Source organism: Necator americanus, chromosome III (assembly GCF_031761385.1).
Source record: "Necator americanus strain Aroian chromosome III, whole genome shotgun sequence".
NCBI classification, from domain to species: domain Eukaryota; kingdom Metazoa; phylum Nematoda; class Chromadorea; order Rhabditida; family Ancylostomatidae; genus Necator; species Necator americanus.
Genome location: NC_087373.1, coordinates 17,682,944 through 17,698,020, shown reverse-complemented (window position 1 = coordinate 17,698,020; position 15,077 = coordinate 17,682,944). Strand labels below are relative to the sequence as shown.

The 15,077-nt window shown below is 42.7% G+C and overlaps 2 protein-coding genes across 4 annotated transcripts; both read right to left on the bottom strand.

Moving 5' to 3' along the window:
• Positions 1 to 45: 45 nt before the first annotated feature.
• Positions 46 to 15,013, bottom strand: RB195_009941 (uncharacterized protein; the record flags this gene model as incomplete). 3 transcript variants are annotated; one of them, XM_064190721.1, is made up of 18 exons in its annotated part: positions 46 to 166; positions 219 to 340; positions 2,276 to 2,362; positions 2,438 to 2,572; positions 2,870 to 2,917; positions 5,169 to 5,259; positions 6,031 to 6,160; positions 6,250 to 6,392; positions 6,654 to 6,779; positions 6,840 to 6,928; positions 7,007 to 7,164; positions 7,228 to 7,347; positions 7,737 to 7,864; positions 7,947 to 8,059; positions 8,145 to 8,278; positions 8,341 to 8,398; positions 11,354 to 11,379; positions 11,515 to 11,629. In XM_064190721.1, 18 exons carry the CDS (start codon positions 11,627 to 11,629, stop codon positions 46 to 48), a joined length of 1,944 nt encoding a protein of 647 aa, XP_064048305.1. The 3 variants fall into 3 exon arrangements, with proteins under 3 accessions (XP_064048305.1, XP_064048302.1, XP_064048304.1); XM_064190720.1 differs by lacking the exons at positions 11,354 to 11,379; positions 11,515 to 11,629 and adding an exon at positions 15,002 to 15,013; XM_064190719.1 differs by lacking the exons at positions 11,354 to 11,379; positions 11,515 to 11,629 and adding an exon at positions 12,613 to 12,666.
• On the bottom strand, positions 12,887 to 13,189 carry RB195_009942 (uncharacterized protein; the record flags this gene model as incomplete). Its single annotated transcript, XM_064190722.1, has 1 exon — positions 12,887 to 13,189. One exon carries the CDS (start codon positions 13,187 to 13,189, stop codon positions 12,887 to 12,889), a length of 303 nt encoding a protein of 100 aa, XP_064048303.1.
• Positions 15,014 to 15,077: the final 64 nt, after the last annotated feature.

Sequence of the window (15,077 nt, the reverse complement as noted above, 5' to 3'; positions counted from 1 at the left end):
GAACATCAACAGACAACGAAAAGTGTCCCAATAGCTACAACGACCTCATAGTTTTGTGATTATAGCTATGTAGTTACCCTGTTCTTTTTCAATGCTGTTTATGCTACAGCCACCAACAGATCGGAGGAGCTGTTCCATCTCTCCTTCTCCAAACACATGATAGTATCTAGAACGGAATCCAACAAATTCCTATTGACAAAGCTTGTTACATCTTTCACCTCATGAAAACTTCTCCTGTTTTATCGATGCTCCATGGAACAAGGAGATCCTGTTGTACGAATTCTTTCCCATCATGAACTTTTAGACGGCTTGGGTTTTTGACTTCATCGATAATAGAGTCCTAAAACTTCAAAAATTAGAAATGTAGCACTTTGGAAATGTCAATAACATTTTCCTCTCTAACGCTTTTTCAATCCACCAATCGTCGATTTTTGTAACAAGGCGGCCGGTTTATCTATGATTTTCGATATATACTCCCCTGTATGATTTCTAATTAAGTTAAGTATTGTGTGTCCCGGCTAAACTTCAGAAGACATCTCTAAAGCGCTGTTTGAGTAGCAAACAATTTCTTAGATCTAGCAGTGGTGTGTGCCTATATCTTCGCTGCGCACCAAACCGCTGAAAGAGGGTTCGAATCAGCCAGGTGAACACGAAGGTTTCGGTCCATCTCTGTTCTTTGACGAATGCGAAATCTCTCTCTCATCCTTCTATTCAGTTCTTCCTTCGCGAGTCATCCTTCATCCCCACAGGACTTCGGAGATACGCGTGCACTGTGAATGCACTATTTGAACCCCTACTAACTTTCATGTTCTCCGTCCTTGCAGTGGATGATTTTTATTAATTGCTTCTTCTGTTTACTCATAAGCTTGTTTTCCTTCCACCTTCATTTTACCTCTTAGGCGTCTTCTCTGCTTCACTGGTTTTCCTCGAAAAGAGAACGATTTCGCCAGCAAAACGAAGTTTCTGGACGAATTTCCCATTAACACACCTTTCTTCTCAAGCAAACAATTTCATAATCCACTGGAATGCACTTTAAGCAGCTTCAAAGATAGAGTATCGTTTTGTCGTACTCCCTTTCTAATGGGTCCAGTGAGGGGGTGGTGAAAGAGCAGGTGTATCGTTGTGGTCCATCAGTTTTAGCAGTTGAGTACGTTTATGAAATAGCGAAGGACGAATAGAATCTATGCGAACTCTAGCTGAGGATCAAACAGGATGAGCTCGGATATGTTTGAGAAGAACAAAAATGCGAATAGCCGCGTTAATAGCATAGAATAGAATCATAGAGAGCATTAAATACTAGTTAGCCTTCGAACTCAGGAAAAGATTGATTCGAGCGAGTGAAACCCACTCTGAATATAGGAAAAGATGAACTCAAAACTCGGCCGATTAAATCAAGTTGGTATAGGGAAATGAATGCGACAGGACTCCTGTACCGAGGATAGATAAACCGCATGTGTTTAGTTTTTGATTTTCTTGAGCTGTAGCCAAGATTGGTATTGATTTCCTTTATTAAACAACAGCTAACGTTTCGGCGTTATCGCCTTTGTCAGAGCCTGGAAAAAATCAAAGCCATTAGTTTTTATTTATCCTCTCAAGCGCCTCATCACCCGAGAAAGCATCTAAACGGTAGGCAAACTCACACAGCAGTACATTGGCTAGTGCTTACCTCATTAGCTAGACTTGGTAACGCAACAAACCCCCACGTATTCTACGGTGTGCTCCGAGTGGGGTGAAGATTTTAGATTTTGAGAGTCCATCTAGATGCTCCTTGACCCTAATACACAGTGAACGCAGCACGCAGAACACCAGAGGCATTTTGGGTAACCGCCAAAAGTCCAAAAATGAACAAGAAGGATGAGTGCATTGCTATCACAAACGAGCTATCCCTATATCAAGACCTATGCGGGTTTTGATCTACGGGCGGGCCGTGAGGTCCTTATATAAAACCCTTATGAGTCATAGTTGTGGTATATGGTGGTCTGTTGCGTTACCAGCACTAGCTAATGAAGTAAGCACTAGCCAATGTGTTGCTGTTTGAGTTTACCTACCGTTTGGATGCTTTCTGTAGGGTGATGAGGCGTTTGAGGGGATAAATCACTAATGGCTTCGATTTTCCAGGCTCTGACGAAGACGATAACGCCGAAACGTTAGCTGCTGTTTAATAAAGGGGATCAATACCAGTCTTGGCTACAGCTCAATAAAATCAATTAAAAACTACATTTCAACACGTCAAGATTCAAAGACAGTCGAACATGGGCAATACACATGTGCTTACTTTCTTGTCTCTCATCTTCGCATATTCCGAGTCACTTTGATCCATAGACCACACAGTGATGCATGCCATGCCACCAGGTCTGAGAACCTATAAAAACAACAAAAGACAATGACACAAATAATGTTGGTGTGTCGTGGCTAAAAGAATATTTAAAAAGCACACCCTAAGGATTTCGCTTATCATCTTTTGACGTCGCGGCAGTGATGCAATATGATGCAATACAGCTATGGATAATACAGCATCTGCAGCTTCTCGAAAAGGTAAGGATAACGCATCAGCGTGTACCACCATACAACCCTTAACGGCGTTAATTACTGAAAAACCGAAGTATTGGAAAAAATACGACCTAGATTAGTGTTATTGACTACAGTCAGCAACGTCCCAGCACCTATAAGTTTAGGAGACCGAAGATTTTCCACCACAACTAACGTTTCACAGCACGAAATGTTTACATGGTCACTCTTCCATGCTGACTCCCTGGGCCTTTAACAAAGGCACAAATTGTTCGTGTTAAACCTTGCGAAATATGAAAACATTTTCCGAAAAACGTTTGGTTACCTCGAAAAGAACATGTATAGTTGGAAATTAACTCACTTTACTTTGAACTATTTCGCATAACATTTGACTCCTGTCGCATCCTAACTGAAAACAAAAGATACATTGCACTTTGAACAACGTATAGTTGGGTCAAAACGACAGGAAGCACGTATGCGTACGCGGCTTCTCTCGGGCGCTTCGATGGAGCGTAGAGGTTAGGAGCGTGGTGGAACCCTTGCTGGTACCAACTTTCGCTGCAGTTTGCGATGGTCCCTCCTCGGTTCCAACTGCTCCTTCCACCGCGCGTACGCAAATGCACCACAACAAAACTCGTGATTCATGTCGTTTTGACCCGACTATAATCTAGTAAACACCATAACTGTATTGTATTAATGTGGTAACTTTCAAAAATTGGATAGTTATAAGGGCTATTTTCAAACTGTCCAATATTTGGTGGAATTAAAGGCAGCATACTACAAAATTGACGATGGTGGGGTGTCTCCACGAAAAGAAAAGGTTAGGTGCGTAAATCACAAGTATGGGTGCGATCACACTCAATTTCTCCTAATTCTGAAAAACATCGCGAGAAACACCTTTGTCGTTCCAATTTTCTGAGGCCCCTAACAACATGCCACGTATGCAAGCGCAAACTTACAGGTCGCGTTTGAAGGCGCGTGGGAAAGACAGCATCAACACCTCATCGATTGCTCCTTTATGTGACACGTTATCGGGTACACTTTAGGAGGATTTGATCGACGAAACTGTCTTTAACGCTGCTTTTCAGGACCATTCCAGAGATCCAACATCGCCAATTTCGGGTGCGTGTAAAGAGGGTCCCGGCGGAATTTCCAGCATGCCCCGGTCATGCCTCGTCAGGGCAATTAGCGATGATGCGTGTCCTAAAGATATTCACTTTCGTTGGCACCTAAATAACTGACTCTGCTTACCTACCGCTAATCATACGCTGCGTCACCGGCTAGGATATAATTCACCATTTGTTGAATTGTTCTGGAGAATCAGACACATTCACTGCTATTTTGTAACGTGAGGTGATCTCAATTTAGTAATCGTACCAGAAGCAAGAGAAATCCTCACGTGAAGTTTGAGATAAAGATGCCAGCTCTCAAAAGTAACTCAAAAGTAATATGAATTAACGTTATCCTGTAACTCCCAAGCTTTTTTGTAGTCTAACTTATTTCTGGACAGAGGGACCTTCTGTATCTCTGACTTCCGGGAACTTACAGGAAGAAAAAGAGTTCAAATTTGGTAAGATTTCTAGACTTTCTGAAGGTGATATAAAGACAAACTCACTCCTTTTCTTTATTAGAACACCATTCAAAATCCCATGTACTTCTATCTAACACTATTATTTTTTGACTTATTCGGTCATTTCGACAGCTCACACTACTCTGCTTTGCATATTTCCTTGAAACTGCGCAGTTTTCTGCGTCTCTGTGGTGGGAAGGACATCTATGGCGGTTGTCTGCGTCTTCATAAACGATTGCAGCGTGACCTCGTCGAGAAATGTTCGCGTATCCGCCGGCATATCCACTGGGCACGTTATGTCTCGGAGGCATTCGCGAAGAATCCGCCGGGACCCTCTTTACCGTTCCCCGCCAATTTCGTGTTATGCCGAACTTAAAGATGCTCAAGGAACCGTTGGTACTTTGGGTATTGCCCATGTTCGGCTGTCTTTGAATCTTGCCATGTTGAAACGTAGTTTTAAATTGATTTTTTTGAGCTGTAGCCAAAATTGGTATTGATCGTCTTTATTAAACAACGGCTAACGTTACGGCGTTATCGCTTTCGTCAGAGCCTGGAAAAATCAAAGCCATTAGTGATTTATCCTCTCAAGCGCCCCATCACCCTAAAGAAAGTATCTAAACGGTAGGCAAACTCAAACAGCAACACATTGGTTAGTGCTTACCTCATTAGCTAGTCCTGGTTAACGCAACAGACCACCACATACCACAGCTATGAGTCACAAGGGATTTATATAGGGACCTCACGGCCCGCCCCGTAGATCAAAACCCGCATAGGTCTTTATATGGGGATAACTCGTTTGTGATAGCAATGCACTCATTCTCCTTGTTCATTTTTGGACTTTTGACGGCTGTTCAAAAGGCCTCTAGTGTTCTACGTGCTGTGATCTCGGACTCGTAGGATAATATGCGAACTTCTACCTCTACTTCGGAGTTAGGATGATATATTCTACGGTGTGCTGTTGGTACTTTGTCAGTGCTGAACACTGTGTTACTGAACGTTTGTGCACTTTGTGTACTGCCATATTCTAGTACACATCCAAAGTCATGAAGTTAACTATCTCATTAAGGTCATCAATAATCATAACACTAACTTTGAGCAAGTTATCGTTAGGGAGTAGATATTTCCCGTTGCCACACCCAACATCGTACAAAACAGAATACGGAGCTAGAGAATTCATGAACCTGTAACGTTGTTTATTATACGTGCATTTCCGGCGCTAAGTGGGTTCAACCAGGTGACCACTAAGGACTTTAGTCTAGGGTAAAGAGAAGATAGTGCGCATATCAACAAGAAGAGTCTGCCTTATGGCAGTCGGCTACACGTTTTACCCAGTTGAACACAACTGACGCCGACTATACAGACGCCATCAAATTTGTTGTCGACGTGATGCATTACGTTGTCGATATGACCTAATTCACCCACTTCGAATGTCCATAGGACGATGACCGACGGGGAAGTGACGCCGATTAACCTTTTCGACGTTCTTTGTTCGCTACGACTACATTTACGAGGTGCAACTATGGATGAATAGAGCCACCTCATAAATTTAGTCGTAACGAAGTTCTTTCCAATTTTTGTCAGTGCCCTACCGATCAACGTCCTATCGAACAATGGAGACTTTCAAGTATGCCAACCACCATCGAAAACGCAAACCATCAGGTCCACACAGTACCTTCAACAGCGACAGTATGTTCACAAAGCACATATTGTAGGGTCAAAATGATATGAAGCACAGCGACTTGCGTAAGCGGATGCACTCGAAGCGGTGCGATGGAGCGCAGCGGTTAAGATCCAAGGAGGAACCGTGCTAGCATCATTCTTCGCTGCAGTTTGCGGTGACCCCACCTCGATTCCAACCGCTCTCTCCACTGTGCCGTTATGTAACTGCACCGTGCCTCACGTCATTTTGACCTTACTATAATTTGTTCTAAAGTTCACATCACATGACATACTTCTTCACACCTGACCAACTGGAGAATCTTGTCTCATCGAAATGAGACGCAATATTTTCATATACTCCATTAACGTATTGGCTCTCGATCAGCAAAGCTGATTTGTCGTTAGAGGGAACAGCCATCTCTCCTAAAAATGTAGTACTCGTTTTTTTTTTTTGACATGACACTGTAGATGGATAGGTAACCACAGGAAATTTGAGAATCGAACCATCTCACCTTCTCTATCCCAATCACAGAACTCCTTGTACTTACACTGACATGGCTGCTGACGAGTTTTGCGCAAAGTTAATGAAACGCGAAGTCGACGAGGCACTACGCGACTAGTTACTGGGTTGATGTCGTATTTTCGGTTCACGATTCTGCAAGTTAATGCGTCAAATCTAGATATACAGTTATTCACATCAATCGAGTAAATTTTAGAAGTAAATGAACGAGAAATCTTGAAGACAGAATAGTGCTTAGGAACACTCTTTTTCATAACCGATTGAAACCAGATATTCATTGTAGGCCACTTAGATTTATTCATAAAGTAAATCCCACTATTAATGCTGTACTTTTCTAAAGGGAACTGTTACGAGCTAACGTTATATGAAAGGTAGTCAAAAACAGAAATTTCATACCCATGTTTCCAGCGATAACGTGCCTCCCCTTTTATTAAACATAGCGACAGTCTTTTCAATAAAATGGGAGCTATTCGGGCCGAATTCGCACCATCTTTGAATTCCATGACTACGTCAGAGCACATGCTACAAATGAGTAGCGGAATTAGTTGAGCTATCTTCGATGACAGAAGCAACAACTCCAACCTCACGCATATAATAGGATCTTCAAACGCTGAATGAGTATCATAATGCGACGGAATCCCTTGTCCTGGTTCGTAGACATTCACTGTCACCTATTGATGAGAACGGTTTGTTTCGAAATCATCTGTCAAGGGAAAATTGTCGATCTTAAGGAACAAAAAAGTAGGTACCTGATCAGGTATAAATGCGATGAGTGAATCGCTGAACATTCTATCAGCAAGCAGATGAATTCCATCAGGAATAGGTGTTGTCGGTTTTAAAGCCATATTTTTATTATAATCGAATTCATAGCCGTAGTGTACAACAGTTCGATGTTTCAGAGATTTGACTGGAAAAAAATTACCTGGTGAACTGATACAGAGCTGTTTTGCCAACGGTTCACGATGATTACCTTTCTCACTGTCGAAGATTATCTCAAGAAGTGCTTTTTCTTCATCCTCTGTGATGTAATCTTCTAACAGAACGAGGTCCTCTGGGTACAGGAGGTTGCCAACAGATTTGTTCCTGGGCACTGAATCATCGAAGAAGTGTCCGGCAAAAAAAAAAACCCTGGTTGTTATTTCGTTTACTTGTGACAATTCGTCGTAATCACTCCTTTGCAAGAAAACATGACTGTGATATCCATTGTCTCAATGTAAATAAATAAGTCCGTGAAGGTGTTTGCAGCTAAGAACTTCATAAATACTTATAGGATTTTCCCGAGATTTTTCTGTTTGGACGTTAGTTGTGTCTTCAAGTAAATAGGAAACGTAAAAGCAAGAAGGTCAAAATTTCATACATAGCAAATGTCACACTGAACATACACAAAATAAATGTCTCCAGTAGTTTTCTTCGGTTGTGTGCTCGACGAACAAGTGCAAAAAATAAGCAGTTTATAGAACCAAATCTTGTAAAACTTACGCTGTTTCACATAGGAAATCAGAAATGGTTGGTGTGATACTTTAAGTTGCGACGGGATAGTACCATGAAGGTTCTCTCGTGCAGCTTGAGCTTTTTCTTTTGATGAGAAACTAACAAACGAATAAGAACTGCAAATGGAATATTTTTCGAAATTTGGCGTTAGAGAACAGACACAACTTAGAGAATATAACAAAGATTTCTTCTATTCACCGTTTGTTTGGGAACACAGTAAAGGAAGCATTGGCATCAAATGGAAAAAAGATTTCTTCCAGCTCCTCGAGAGAAACACCGCAAAGCACACTACTGTTGCTCACGAAGAGATGCTCAAAAACGAACAAAACATAACAAAAAAAAACTTGAGCGAATCCATTCCCGAGCTACCCATCTCATCTATATGCATATGCTCACCTCTGTAACCACCTCTGAAATCTCAGCATCAGGATCGTGCCGTCTTAACTGCTCCCAACTCTTGTGGGTTTTCCTCAGAATTTTCCCAGGTTCCAGCTTGGACCCTATCCGCCTTTCTTTAGCAGGATTGAAGTCTTAACATGTGGTACTTTCCGCAGACAAAAAATGGACGAAAAAAAGATGAAAGTTAACCAACACATGGTGTATATACAAGCGGATCCTGCAACAACAAAGCCCTCAGTTGTAATGACAGTCTGCAAGTGATTCTACGAGAGCACCGAAGGTTACGCAACTATATACACAACTCAAATATTTCATGCAACCAGAACCAACACAGCGATATCATCATTTTCTTCTCTTACATAATAAGTAGTCTACTTATGCATATTGTGAGGTTTAAACGACATTAAGCTGATGCAGTGGACTTAGTGGTTGCGATCGAGGTGGAACCCCGTAAAAATGTAGTTGGGAAGGGGGAGGGGCACTCAGTGGCCCCTTTTTTCTCCACGTTCTAACTTACTTTTTTCTCTAAGTAACATAAGCTTACATGTCATTGATCCTCTAAGATTAATCCTTATGTATTAGGACGCCGACTGATTTAATTATTTACCTCAACGAATAAGGGCGCCACTGAGGGGTAAAATGTAGTTCGCGGCTTTAATGAAATGTCGTCTTCCTCGCCGTTTCTTACAACGATCAGGGAGGGATGAGCGGATCCTATAATCTACAATCCTATTTCTAGATTTCCCCGTGGATTTCTTCACCACGTCAGATTCGTGGTATGCTGCTTTTAAAGCCATCACCCCACGAATCTGAGGTGGTGCAGATTTCAGGTGGAGTATTCGTATACGGGATAATAGATTATGGAGTGGGGAGTGATCCCGCCCATTTCTTCCTAATCGCCATAAAAATGGCCCGGAAGATGCGGCGCGTGCAAAAAGCTGGCGCGCTCCAATCAAACTCTTTGTGGAAAATATTGCACCGGAACGCTCGAAGCCGTATTTTCTAGGCCGTTTTCTACGGCAATTAGTAAGAAATGAACGGAACCACCCTTCTCTCAATAATCTATGATCCCGTTTACGAATACTCCACCGGAAATCCGTACAACCCCAGATTCGTGGGGTGATGCCTTTAACATGCTCGGAGGGGCCAACGTGAACTGCAGTGGTGCTATCAGGGTGACCCTTAATAACAACCACATAAGAAGAAAAGGCGAAAAGCGCCTGCGCCGTAATTGTGATGTAGGCGCTATGTGTCTCATATGGTCATCTTAGTAGCATTAGCCTAAGTGTCAAAAAAAAAACCTTTAAAACCAAAGTTTAGGTTCTGGAACCCGATCCTAGTTTCCGGAACGTTTTCCATTCCGCAGAGGGATTAACCCCCTTCCGCTCGAGGTTACATTGCACTCACGATGTATGTAAAGAGATCTAAAGAAGCAAATATATAATACGATCTAAAGATCGTATTATATATTTGCTTTTACAAAGGACTGTGTCGGCAACATCAAGTAATAGATGACAAGAAACGAAAACAAACAAAGCAAGTGTAAAAGTAGCCGTGAATGACGCAGATGCGTATCGTTAGCTTAAAGGTAGCATACCACGAATCTGAGATGGTACGGATTTCAGGTGGAGTATCCATATATGGGGTCGTTGGTTATGGAGACTGGGGTGGTTCCGCTCATCTCTCCCTGAATCACTGCAAGCAGCCGGCTTTTGTACAATGCCTTCTATTGCAGCGCGCCACCCTTGCAGGGGTAGCATCCCTTACTGCCTATCGGGGCAGTCCGAATTGATTTTCGACGAATCGCAGGGCGGAGGCGGCGGAAGGGGTGGAGCGTAGCGGTTGTGATGCAGGGAGAGATGAGCGGAACCACCCCTGTCCTCCTAATCTACAACCCCGTATACGTATACTCCACCTGAAACCCGCACCACCTCAGATTCGTGGCATGCTGCCTTTAACTCATACTTGCTGCGACGTCCTATTCTTAGGAGAAGTGGATGGCAGGATGAAAGGACAAACGATGAGTGTCTGGCGGTAATCAATCCGCTTGGGATGCGCCACCACGTTCATTTTAAAAAAGAATCGTTTGAAATTTACGATTGTGTGTCTGGACTATGCAGTGACTTGCCGGGGCTAGCCGATGTGTCAAGTCAATGTTTTTATCCTCGTAGACAAGTCTGATTATCAATTTATCGACCACGGAGGGATACAAGGCTTGGTGAGCAGTGGGGCGGATTGAACCCTCGATCGATGGCACAGACAGCAGAACCCCTTACCGACTGCGCTTCACCCGGGGTGGGGATAGAGTTAAGCAGAAGTGATATTCAGATACAGCGTTCCAACTTCAATTCTTACTTTGTTTCTTAGTATATTAGCATTAGTAAATTGACAGGTTACTATGTATTCGCTTTTGATCGATTCTTTCTGCTACTGATCATCTAATGAGAGGCGAAAAACGTATCGGTATCTCCGCAGTTGTTAGGGACACAAGTCTGGTGGATGGTCATAGTTATACCGCCTGTATGGTTTTGTTTCAGAATAGTGATTTGTTGAGTTTGGAGATATATCAGGCTGTTGCTTGACAAATGGCAGGTAGGAGGTGATGGAAAGGATAAGACATGAGAATTTGACGTTAAATGATGACTACTTCTGTATTTGCGCAGCGATCTATAAAATATTGGATTATTTGTGCCTAGAAATTCGCCGAAGGCTTACACTCTCCTATTGACACCATTTGGTAACTTTGAATGGAAATTTCTCAAATGCAAAAGCAATAGAAAAATTCTCACCTTAGACTGTGAGTGGCATTTTTCGTGCAGTGAAAAACTTTGTTGAGAAAATGCAAAATATTTATTTATCTTCTAATACTCTAGAGCTATTCCTGCATCTCTTCTTCATTTTCCACAAATTCCTTTTCAACATCTACTACCTTACCCGTTTCATGCCTTTTTTACTTTCTCAGAAACAGATTTTTTCATGCAATTGCACCGGAAACACCACATACGACTTCGCTGGGAGGAGCTCTGTGATCAAAGTTGATCTGGGATATGCCAGCTCTTTTCTACCGACAACCTCTTCTGCAGGCACAGATTCGGCAGCACCTAATAGAATGTGCGTTCCTGATTATCACCTCCCCCTGAAGAGTACCGCTGTGTTTTTAAACAGCAAAATAGAATAGTAAAACATGTAATAAAACAGTAAAATACCGGGTAAAATGAAAGTTCCAACAAATCTTGTAAACGCGCGGGCACTCATACGATTCTGAAATTTACATCAGAAGAGCAAACAGTAATTCAAAAATGACACCAGTCCGAAAAACCCCATTCTTCGTAAAAAAAAAAAAAAATTCAGTGTTAGAACGGCGTACACATTGTGCATTTTAGTCGACGTCTCTTTCTATTGGGTTTCTGTGAGACCTGCCCGTAGAAGTCTGCGGGTGGTGGAGGAAGGCCGCTCCTACCGAAGGAGTAGCTGAGAGACATCTGTGAGAAGAAATTTGTACAATCCGCAGTGTCCGCGTTGCGCTGGTAGAAATTCTCCATAAAAAGTGAAAGGAAGTGAAATGAAGCTCACGGAAGTGAAGTTCTGCACACGCCCGTTTTTTCGACAGCCTATTCACTGATTTTATTTGAGTAGGCTGGCGAGGAAGCTCCACTGATCCTCCACCGCTCGCTCGCGGACGCGGTTCGTGCACAAAGGTGGATACAGCGTTCACGTGTCTCGTAGGAACCAACCCCGTTTTTTAGACAACAAAACTGATATGGGTGGAACCGCGTTAATACTCGTAATCTACACCTCTCACGACTCTATATTCGCATACAGAGACATCAACATCGTCAGTTTCGTGATACGCTGTCTTTGAGTATCATATGAATCTCAACTTACGTCGTTGAACCAACATTCTCTGACCTGTTAAAGGCAATACACAACAAAATTGATGATGTTTGGATCTCTCCAGAAAAAGATAGGTTTATCGGTGTAGACTATGAGTATGAGTGTGTGTAGTCACGCTCAGGCCTCCCTAATTGTCCTGAAAAACGGCATGGGAAACATCCTTCAAGTTCGAGTTTTCCTACGAAGCACTCTACAACACGTCACCTCGGCACATACTTCGCGCCTGCAAGCACGCGCATGATAATCAGTGAGGTTTTCCCAGAAAAATGTTCAAGTAAATCCAGTAGATGGGCTATTGATGGGACAGGTGGGTATACAAAAGTGGTATGATAAGGTGTCTCGCAGGGATACAGCATTTCATCGTACATCGCCCAAGTTTAATTTCGAAGTGGATTGCGCAACTTGCACAGCAACATTTTAACATTTCGTAAGGCCTCTGTGAACAGTAATTAGCTTCTTAGACGTGTCAGTGGTGTCGGGTCCCATATCTTTGCTGCATAACAAAGCGGTGGAAGAAGTGTCGAGTTGAACAGCTGAGCACGGAGTTCTTGGTTCGTCAGTTTTTCCGTACCCTCTCTGATGCTGCTCTCATCTTTCCATCGAGTCCTTTCTTCAAGTCGTTCATCGTATTAATGACATCTCCAAGGTATACACATGATGGAGTTTATACGTCTTGAGAGACTTCGAGCTGCATTCCACGGTTTTCGCGGTAGACGCTCTCGATAGGAGGCAGATGCTATTCCTGACAAACCTCTATGACCCTCGACACGACCTAGGTGTGGGCCATGCAGCTAAAACCCTGACAGAATTCAACTTGTTCTTGAAGTTGTGCTTCACCTAGCATTCTAGATATGCGCATGATGATGCTGTTCTCGGTCACCTTTCTTATTGGTAAAGAACAGCTGGCGAAGTCTTCTGTACGACGTCATAGATGCCGCTAAAGTTACATGAAAAGGATGGCCACCACCTCGGGGAAGTCTGTTGATATCAAACCCGCGGACTGCGCCAGGTTTCATGCTCTTGATAGCGACTCGCACTTCCGAAGGAAGAATACGTGGTAGGGCTTCAACAGCGGAGATGAAGGGACTTGACAGGGCTGCCAATCGGAAAAAGACGTTCGAATAGAACCTCTCCGTGATCATTTCCATCTCATGACGGGAAAGGTGAGATGCAAACCCCGTCTTTGTTCAGCAAAACTGTTAGCGGAATGTTATACTCCCTGCCACACCTTATTTTAGACTTATCCTTCTTCGTGCTGCTTTCGAATTTTTTCCGCCTGTTTTCGAAATACCCTCCTGCAGAACTTTTCTGCAGTTCGAATATGTTGCGCAATTGGATCTGGCTTTGAAGTATTTCTTCCTAACAATTCTTTGGTAGGTTTCAAAATCCGATCCATGCTTTTGCAGTTCGCCACTTCGAAGCACGTTCACCATAGGCTTGTAATCTTCTGAAGCAGTTTGTAGTCCCGAATTTCTAGGATTACTGAAACATGGCTATAAATAGAGCCTCTTCACTGTTTTTCGCGAATTGAAACGGCCTACACAATTGAATTCCTACGAAGTACGCTAGAACGCTCGTCTATGTATCCGTTCCGGTTCCCTCAACAGCCGCTTCATTGGTTCATTTGAATTTGTTTGTTTGCCTGTTTTGTTTTTCATCTGTTAAGGAGAAGTTGGTTTTTGACCGCTCATAAGCGATACGGCGCGTCTACAAGGGTGTTGCGTTACTGCTGATTTCGTAGTTGAGCGGAGCCATGGTCGTTTCAGACACGCGAAGAAATCTCTGCAAATTCTTTAGACGCCTCAGGAGCACAAGATTTATAGCTTTATCCGATGGAGTAACTCTTCATACCTGCAGGTGCAACGAAATGTAGACCTCTAAGGGGATTCCATCATTTCTGTGTATGTAAAGAATTCCTTAAAGGCACCCCACGAGTCTGGGGTGGTACAGGTTTCAGGTGGGTTATGCCTATACTGGGACGTAGATTATGGGGAGGCATCATCAACCAATAGTGTCTGGATAAAACAATAACTGCAGAGGAATCATGAAGATTTAGATTCAATGCACAATGCTGTGGTTTCAAGAGAGGAAGTGAAAATTATATACGCAAGTATGTATATGTGCCAGTAGAGAGATATCTGCATTATACTTACTAAGATACGTCATACGATGAAGACACGAAATAGGCAGATATCAAAATGGAGCACTAAATGATTGGATGCATAAATCAAACGAATAAAGAAAGTGAGTGAGTACCTACAACCTGTACAATATTATTTATGGAAGCCTAATCATCTGCAACATAACAAATACAGGGACGTGCGGTGTAAAAGGGTAGACCTTGATAAACAACATAACGTTCGTAGTGTTGTTGTTTAGGTAAGTCATTATCTGCTAAAATACAGAATTACATCACTAAAAAGACGAATTCGGGTACACATTCGAAAATCTACACGAATCCAAATCAAGATAGATCGAATAACAGAGGAACATTCGCGAACTCGGCGATTATTGATACTCTCATTGACCATATGCGTGGCAACATCGTTGCGTGGTGACTGTATGTTTTTGTTTAAAATGAATCCATAGCCGGCGGCGACATCTTCAAGATCAATAAAATACTGTTTTAAAGGTGGATCTTGATCGAATTCGGCCTTCCTCCAAAACTTCGATTCTCCTCCATGGCGCCAACCATGCTCACATAAGCACCATGGTACTAGTCTTTCGTAATATAGAACACTTATTATTGACAAGAAACCTTGAGATTCTTTACACTGCGTGCCGTTGCTCGGCTTAAATCACTCTTCTACAGCAGCACAAATCACACTTACCTAGCTCTCCTTTTGCTCCTCTTCTAGACTGTCATCGTCACTTTCTGACACTAGGCTTGACAGTCGTGGCGACAACGTTTCCGGCGTACACAGAATTTTTTCCATGTGTTTATCTATATAACTACTTACCTTTTTCGCCATCCTTCGTGTGATAACGCGGTACAAGCGGCGAGCTGCCTTGGGACACTACCACCAAATAGGGACG